The 9,038-nt window shown below is 53.2% G+C and overlaps 1 protein-coding gene across 1 annotated transcript in view; it reads right to left on the bottom strand.

Moving 5' to 3' along the window:
* Window positions 1–452: 452 nt before the first annotated feature.
* Window positions 453–9,038, bottom strand: part of LOC308174834 (fibroblast growth factor 13-like) — a gene marked incomplete at both ends in the record, with an annotated part of 15,589 nt that continues 7,003 nt past the window's right edge. The window contains 4 exons of the mRNA XM_080549946.1: window positions 453–589; window positions 1,702–1,900; window positions 7,366–7,469; window positions 8,655–8,765. Coding sequence (XP_080406072.1) covers window positions 453–589; window positions 1,702–1,900; window positions 7,366–7,469; window positions 8,655–8,765 — 551 coding nt within the window. The remainder of the gene's footprint in view (window positions 590–1,701; window positions 1,901–7,365; window positions 7,470–8,654; window positions 8,766–9,038) is intronic.

The raw sequence follows: 9,038 nt of genomic DNA, 5'->3' as shown, positions 1-9,038 counted from the left end.
GGTTGGTTAGAAGGACTGGTTAGTTAGAAGGACTGGTAAGTTAGAAGGACTGGTAAGTTAAAGGGAGTGGTTGGTTAGGAGGACTGGTTGGTTAGAAGGACTGGTTAGTTAGAAGGACTGGTTGGTTAGAAGGACTGGTTAGTTAGGAGGACTGTAGTTAGAAGGACTGGTTAGTTAGAAGGACTGGTTGGTTAGGAGGACCGGTTGGTTAGAAGGACTGGTTAGTTAGGAGGACTAGTTAGTTAGAAGGACTGGTTGTTTAGGAGGACTGGTTGTGGCTGAAGGCCTTGTTAAGGGGACTGGCTGAGGGCCTTGTTAAGGGGACTGGCTGAGGGCCTTGTTAAGGGGACTGGCTGAGGGCCTTGTTAAGGGGACTGGCTGAGGGCCTTGTTAAGGGGAGTCGTTGTGGCTCAGGGCCTTGTTAAGCGGAGTCGTTGTGGCTCAGGGCCTTGTTAAGGGGAGTCGTTGTGGCTCAGGGCCTTGCCCCCGTTGTGGAGGGCCGAGGCGCTGCGGCTCTTGGTGGGCGTGCCGCTGCCGGACCGCGAGAACTCTGTCAGGTCGTGGAGGGACGGCTCCCGGTACATGGCCACTGCAGACAGACAGACAGACAGACAGACAGTTAGAATAAACCAACATGGCCACTGCAGACAGACACACAGACAGACAGACAGACAGACAGACAGTTAGAATAAACCAACATGGCCACTGCAGACAGACTGTTAGAATACACCAACATGGCCACTGCAGACAGACACACAGACAGACAGATAGACAGACAGACAGACAGACCGACTGACCAACCGACAGACAGACAGACAGCCAGACAGACAGCCAGACAGGAGGACGAGGTTGAATAACCAATATAGTTTCTTTGACACCGTCAACATGCCGCTGTACTTCCGAGCAAACAAGAGAGTATTTCTAAACGCCTCACCTCTACTATACTAATATAACTATACCCGACGAAGGGAAAGTTAAAACTGATCAGCGCGGCAGCATTAAAGGCCTACATTCCTCAGCGTGACATGTCTGATGGCTGTGGGTGACATTCTGGGGCTGGGCCAATGTTATTGCACAACGATTCCAAGTCCCAAAATGGCCATTCAGGCCAGAGTATGTGTATTTTCGGCTATGCATTCTATTTTCTTGGCGGCTCCGTGAAGCTATTTCCCATGAGCCTTTGTACCTTCTGACACATTTTATTGAGAATGGCTCCCAGCGACAACAGGAGCTACATTTCCAAATAGCTCCATGAATTAACCATGTGAACAGTGTCGCCACGCGCTGCCCCCCTGCTCTGAGGAGGCTGTTGTTTTTTCAGGAAAACAGGCAGAGAAGGAAAACTGGAACACAACTGGTACACACACACATACACACACACACACACACACACACACAAACACACATACACACACACACACACACACACAAACACACACACATACACACACATACATATACACAGACACATACACAGACACACACACACACACACACAGAGAGAAACAAACACACACACACACACAGAGAAACAAACCCCCACACTACACACACACACACAACACCCCCCCCCCCCCACACACACACAACACCCCCACCCCCCCCCGACACACACACACACACACACACACAACCCCCCCCCCCCCCACACACACACACACACACAACCCCCCCCCCCCACACACACACACACACACAGACCTTTCAGTGGTTTGGGGATGAAGTGTGCGGCCGGCTTGGTCTTCTTGACGTGGTTGCCCTTCATGATGACGCCCTCCTTGTTCAGGCCCAGGTACCAGGCCCGGCCAGAACTCTGCTGCCTGTACATGGTGGAGGAGTAGGTCACGTAGTAGTTCTCAAACACAGACTCCTTGAACTTACACTCCGGAGTAAACATCTCCTGGGGAGGGGGGAGAGAGGGGGGGGGGGGGGGGGGGGGAGGGGAGGAGGGGGAGAGAGAGAAGGGAAGGGGAGGGAGAGAGAGGAGGGGGGGAGGAGAGAGGGGAGAGAGAAGGGGGGGAGAGAGGAGAGAGAAGGGGGGGAGAGAGAGGGGAGGGAGAGAGGGGAGAGAGAGGGGAGAGAGGAGAGAGGGGAGAGAGAAGGGGGGGGGGAGAGAGAGGGGAGAGAGGAGAGAGAGGAAGAGGGGAGGAGGGGGGAAGAGGAGAGAGGGGAGGGAGAGAGGAGAGAGAGAGAGAGAGAGAGAGGGGGGGAGAGGAGAGAGAGTAGAGTGTTTATGTCAGGTTTTCATCCCTCAGGCTACAGTGAGGAACTGATTACTTACAATCACAATTTACTGTTTTGTTTCTTTATTTTTGGGGGGGCATTTGACGCCTTTATCCAAAGCGACTTAAAACAAGCGTAGTAACTAAGTGAATCATCTATCCATCAGTCATCATAAGAAAAAGTTATCTATGCTAGGACCAGGGGCCATTGGCAGTCACAATGCTAGAAGAAGGAAAGATTACGAGTAGCGTGACCACTGCATCTACGTAGAGGCGGCGGTGCCAGGCGGCCAGCCGAGGTGGAGGAGAGGAGTGATCGGGTGCGAAGGAGGGGGGGTTGACATGGGAGAATATGGGGGAGATTGAACACCAGGCGGGTGGCAGCAGTCTGGATGAGCTGCAGAGGTCTGAGGCGGGGAGCCCGGCCAGGAGTGCGTTGCAGTAGTCAAGGCGGGAGATGACAAGAGTCTGGACCTAGAGTTGTGCTCCTGATGTTGTAGAGGAAGAGTCTACAGGAGCGTAGCTGTCGCTGTGATGTTCGCCGCACAGGTAAAGTGGTTGTCAAGGATCACCCCAAGGTCCGTGGCTGTCTGGGAGGAGGTCACCGTAGAGTTCTCTACTGTGATGGAGGAAGTAGAGGAAGTCTTGGAGAGGGCAGGCCTTCCCAGAGAGGAAGAGCAGCTCGGTCTTGTTACGGTTGAGCTTGAGGTGGTGGGCTGACAGCCAAGCAGAAATGTCTGCAAGACACGCAGAGACACGTGTTGCCACCTGTCAGTCAGAAGGGGGGAAAGAGAGGAAGGGTTGAGTGTCGTCTGCGTAGCAGTCGTAGGAGAAACCATGAGAGTAAATTATCGAGCCAAGAGATTTGGTGTAGAGGGAGAACAGTAAGGGCCCCAGGACAGAGCCCTGGGGGACCCCAGTGGTATAGAGGGAGAACAGTAAGGGCCCCAGGACAGAGCCCTGGGGGACCCCAGTGGTATAGAGGGAGAACAGTAAGGGCCCCAGGACAGAGCCCTGAGGGACCCCAGTGGTATAGAGGGAGAACAGTAAGGGCCCCAGGACAGAGCCCTGAGGGACCCCAGTGGTGAGGGCTTGTGGAGAGGACAGCGATCCACATCGCAGGTAAGAGCGATCAGCCAGGTAGGAAGCAAACCAGGAGAGTGCAGAGACGGAGATGCCCTGTGTTCTGAGAGGGTACTAACACTGTGTGGAAGGCAGCAGACTCGGTCCAGGAGAATGAGAACAGAGGAGAGGGAGGAAGCTTGAGCAGAGTGGAGGGAGGGGCCTCTGTGACAGCGAGGAGAGCAGTCTCAGTGGAGTGCCCACAGCCTCGAAAGCCAGATTGGTGAAGGTCAAGGAGGTAGTTCTGAAGGACATAGTAGTGAGACAGTTGGTTAGAGAGCGCGTTCAAGGGTTTTACAGAAGAAGGAGAGAAGGCGTAGTTGTGGACAGTAGACGGGTCAAGAGGCAACTGGGACAGATACTGTGGATAGAGAGGAATTGATTGCGGTTGTCAGGAAGGAAAGAAGGAGGTCTTTGGAAATGAATTGGAGAAGGGGGGAGGGGGAGGGGGGGGGGGGATCGAGAGGGCAGGTGGATGCCCGCTTGGACGTGACTAGTTTTAGAATATCATCAGGAGAAAGAGAGGGGGGGGGGATAGCTGATAAGCCAGAGACCGAGTGTAGCGCAGTGGGTTTGGGAGGGGTGGTAGCAGTGGGTTTGGGAGGGGTGGTAGCAGTGGGTTTGGGAGGGGTGGTAGCAGTGGGTTTGGGAGGGGGGAGGTAGCAGTGGGTTTGGGAGGGGTGGTAGCAGTGGGTTTGGGAGGGGTGGTAGCAGTGGGTTTGGGAGGGGGGAGGTAGCAGTGGGTTTGGGAGGGGTGGTAGCAGTGGGTTTGGGAGGGGGGAGGTAGCAGTGGGTTTGGGAGGGGGGAGGTAGCAGTGGGTTTGGGAGGGGTGGTAGCAGTGGGTTTGGGAGGGGTGGTAGCAGTGGGTTTGGGAGGGGTGGTAGCAGTGGGTTTAGGAGGGGGTGGTAGCAGTGGGTTTGGGAGGGGTTTTGGGAGGGGTGGTAGCAGTGTGTTTGGGAGGGGTGGTAGCAGTTTGTTTGGGAGGGGGGATGTAGCAGTGGGTTTGGGAGGGGTGGTAGCAGTGGGTTTGGGAGGGGGGATGTAGCAGTGGGTTTGGGAGGGTGGTAGCAGTGGGTTTGGGAGGGTGGTAGCAGTGGGTTTGGGAGGGTGGTAGCAGTGGGTTTGGGAGGGGTGGTAGCAGTGGGTTTGGGAGGGGTGGTAGCAGTGGGTTTGGGAGGGGGGTGGTAGCAGTGGGTTTGGGAGGGGGTGGTAGCAGTGGGTTTGGGAGGGGGGTGGTAGCAGTGGGTTTGGGAGGGGTGGTAGCAGTGGGTTTGGGAGGGGGGAGGTAGCAGTGGGTTTAGGAGGGTGGTAGCAGTGGGTTTGGGAGGGGTGGTAGCAGTGTGTTTGGGAGGGGTGGTAGCAGTGTGTTTGGGAGGGTGGTAGCAGTGTGTTTGGGAGGGGTGGTAGCAGTGGGTTTGGGAGGGGTGGTAGCAGTGGGTTTGGGAGGGGGGAGGTAGCAGTGGGTTTGGGAGGGGGGGTAGCAGAGTTGTTGAGAGGTAGAGTGAAGGAGCTGCAAATGTCATCGACCTTCTTTTCAAAGTAGGTGACAAAGTCATCCGTAGACAGGGGAGGATGGAGGAGGGGGAGGAGGAGGAGGAGGGAGGAGGAGGTGGGTTAGGTTGAGGAGTGTGGAAAAAATGTGGAGAACAGTTTCCTTGGGTTAGACGCAGAGGACTGGAATTTTGGAACGGTAGTAAGAATCTGTAGCAGCTTCTGAAGCAGAGGAGGTGTAGCTGAGGAGGAGAGAGATTTAAGGTTTTAGGGAGGACAGTTCTACAAGCTTGCAGGGCGTCTCACGCTACTAGATTGTAAACACAAGTGCAATATTGAAATACAACTGTGAACATTCTAAACCTGCTAACTGCGACACTTTAATGAATGTGCAACAAATACTATGTGCAATATGACAACCCTTGTGTACATAAGGTTCAGATATAGGAAAAAGTTAGGATATTTATAGCATAGCGTACAGCACAGTGTTTTATTGTATAGTATAGTAGATAGTGTACATAGCCTTTATTTATGTAAACCAGCTCTTTTCCCTTTTTTTATTTTACCCTTGTCTCTCTTGTTTTTAGTCTTTTTTCCAAGCACCAGGGGAGCCCCCCCCTCCTAAATGTCGTTGTATGGTACCTGTACTGTATTAATGACAATAAAGACCATTCATTCATTCATTCATTCATTCATTCATTCATTCATTCATTCACAGCCAAGGAGAGGATCGAGCTGGCCTTGACGTCAGGGGACAGAGAGGCTGCTGGGACAAGAGGATACAGGGTGGGTAGGGACTGACTGGGTGGCGGTGGATCTGAGGGGAAGGGAGACCGATACAACAAGATGATGAAGAGGGGGTAGTGGTGGTCTAGTGGATAGTGAGTTGGACTTGTGTTCGGAAGGTTGTGAGTTCAAATCCCGCCTGAAGCCACACCACTACTAGTGTGCCCTTGGGTAAGACACTTAGCCCTCAGTTACTCCAGGGGGAATGTCCCTGTAATTCGTAATTGTAAGTCGCTTTGGATAAAAGCGTCTGCTAAATGGCAAAATTATTAAAAATTATTATGAAGAGGGATAACATAACATGTTAACCTGCCCCCAATCACCCTGTCACAACAATACCCCAATCACACTGTCTCCTGATCAATATCCCCAAATTACCCTGCCTCCTGATCAATACTAACACTCACCCTGTCACCTGAGGCACGCACACACACCACAAACACACACACACACACACACACACACTCACACTCACACTCACACACACACTCACACTCACACTCACACACACACACACACACTCACACTCACACTCGCACACGCACACACACAACACACACACACACACACACACACTCACACTCACACTCACACTCACACTCACACTCACACACTCACACACTCACACACTCACACACTCACACACTCACACACTCACACACACACCACAAACACACACATACACACACTCACACTCACACACACACACACACACACACACACACACACACACACACACACACACACACACACACACACACACACACACAGCCTACTTGGAGCAAGGTAATGAATGAGTGATGAGTCGTAGACACTGTGTGGCCTTCCGATACGACTCACATCTGCATGCATGTGACTGACAACTCGCGGTCTCCATGGTAACCAGCTACTTCCCAAGAATACGTGAACGCACACATTCCAAGGTCACCAAGGAGTCAGCGTCTCAGGTTAGCATGTTAGCATGTTAGCATGCTAGCGTCTCAGCCTGGAGTATGAGGCGTACACTGGAGGTTAGCATGTTAGCATGTTAGCCTGTTAGCATGTTAGCGTCTCAGCCTGCAGAATGAGGCGTACACCGGTGGTTAGTGTCGAATATTTCTCTGTTTCAGTGATTAAAGAAGAGGTAAAAACTCCTGGCCAAAGTTTAAAAGTATTTATTCAAAAAAGATCGGGTCCTCAGATTACAGGCACACGAAACAGTCACAACGTGATTCGAGGTAGGCAGCAGACAGACCGCTCCAGACTCAGCACAGAGGTTTTATAGCGGCCCTCAGCCAATCACATCACAGTATGTTCTTGGCCAATCATGATCCTTCCTTCTAGGCCTCTGATTGGCCTAGACCCTCGGGGGCGTGCATGTGCGTGTGTGTGTGACTGCGCATGTGCGACAATTGAAAATCTTCCCGAGATCGTTTGTAATGAAAATAATAAAGTATTTAATAAAGTATATATGAAGTAATAAAAATATACGTGTAATATATGTGTAAGATATACGTTATATAAGAAGGCTATTAATGTGTAAAAATATACGACATTAGCATGTTAGCCTGTTAGCATGTTAGCGTCTCAGCCTGCAGAATGAGTCGTACACCGGTGGTTAGCATGTTAGCATGTTAGCGTCTCAGCCTGCAGTATGAGGCGTACACTGGAGGTTAGCATGTTAGCATGTTAGCACATCAGCCTGCAGTATGAGGTCAAAGGTTAAGGGGCGGGGCGGGGCAGGGAGGGGAGGGGCGGACTCACTGAAGTGTACAGGAACCCCTCGTTGTTCATGGCCAGGTAGAGTTTGGTCTGGACCCCCTGGATGGCCACCACACGCAGGCCCACGGGGATCAGGTTGAACACCGCTGGAACACACAGAGAGGGGGGGGGGTACAGGGGGGGAGGGGGGTAATGCTTGTGAAGGATTCAGTGTGAGAGCAGCGATATTAACGTGTAAATCGATTTGTTCAGGCTTCCGGAACTCTCCTCTACCCTATTAATCTGCCTGGCAGAAAACATCTCTGCTGGCAATCACAGCCCTCCCTCCCCCCCTCCTCTCCTCACATCTCTAACTCCTCCCTCCTCCCTCACCCTCCTCCCCTCACATCTCTAACTCCTCCCTCCTCCCTCCTCCCTCCTCCCTCCACCTCACCAGGGCTCTGAGGAGGGCAAGGAAGATCATGGCAGACCCCTTCCACCCCGGCCACGGCCTCCTCACCCTGCTTCCCTCTGGAAGAAGGTTGCGGCTGCCTAAGGCACTGAAGGCCCGCCACAGGCTCAGTTTCTACCCCTCAGCCGCCAGGCTGATAAATGACTCTGGCTTCCCCCTCCCCCCCGCCCCCAAGTCTGCCCAGGACTGAATAGGCACTGGACTCACTGTAAAAACTCTGCACTGCACTTTATATTGCACTATCCAATGCACTGTTGTCTGTCCTGTGTTGTCCTGTTTTTTGACACGTGAAAAAAGTATAAACGCACTTACTGTAATGTCGAAGCAAATTCCTATATGTGTATGCATAATGGCAATAAACGTTATCTGAATCTGAATCTGAATCTCCTCCCTCCTCCCTTCACCTCTCTACATCCTCCCTCCTACCCTACCCTACCCTACCCTACCCTACCCTTCCTTACCCTACCCTACCCTACCCTACCCTACCCTACCCTACCCTACCTTACCCTACCCTACCCTACCTTACCCTACCCTACCCTACCTTACCCTACGCTACCCTACCCTGCCCTACCCTACCCTACCCTACCCTACCCTACCTTACCCTACCCTACCGTACCCTACGCTACCCTACCCTGCCCTACCCTACGCTACCCTACCCTACCCTACCCTACCCTACCCTACCCTACCCTTCCTTACCCTACCCTACCCTACCCTACCTTACCCAACCTACCCTACCCTGACCTACCCTACGCTACCCTACCCTACCCTGCCCTGCCCTGCCCTACCCTACCCTACCCTGCCCTGCCCTGCCCTACCCTACCCTACCCTACCCTACGCTACCCTACCCTACCCTGCCCTGCCCTGCCCTACCCTACCCTACCGAAGCTGCTGTCCTCCTCCTTGGTTCCATCGACGGTGCCGTCGGCCTGTAGCTGGAGGTGGTAACCATGACGACTGTGGAGCTTGGTCACTATCCCCTTCAGCTGGGGCTCTGGGGAGACAAGATGGTGACAACGTGAAAACAGAGGAGAGGAGAGGAGAGGACAGGAGAGGAGAGGAGAGGTGAGGAGAGGAGAGGAGAGGAGAGGAGAAGGGAGGAGAGGAGAGGAGAGGTGAGAGGGGAGGAGAGGAGAGGAGAGGAGAGGAGAGGAGAGGAGAGGAGAAGGGAGGAGAGGAGAGGAGAGGTGAGAGGGGAGGAGAGGAGAGGAGAGGAGAGGAGGGGAGAGGAAGGGAGAGGAGGGGAGAGGAGAGGACAGGAGAGGAG

This window comes from Nansenia antarctica (assembly GCF_963989245.1).
Source record: "Nansenia antarctica genome assembly, chromosome: 20".
NCBI classification, from domain to species: Eukaryota; Metazoa; Chordata; class Actinopteri; order Argentiniformes; family Microstomatidae; genus Nansenia; species Nansenia antarctica.
This window is presented reverse-complemented; position numbering and strand designations above follow the sequence as displayed.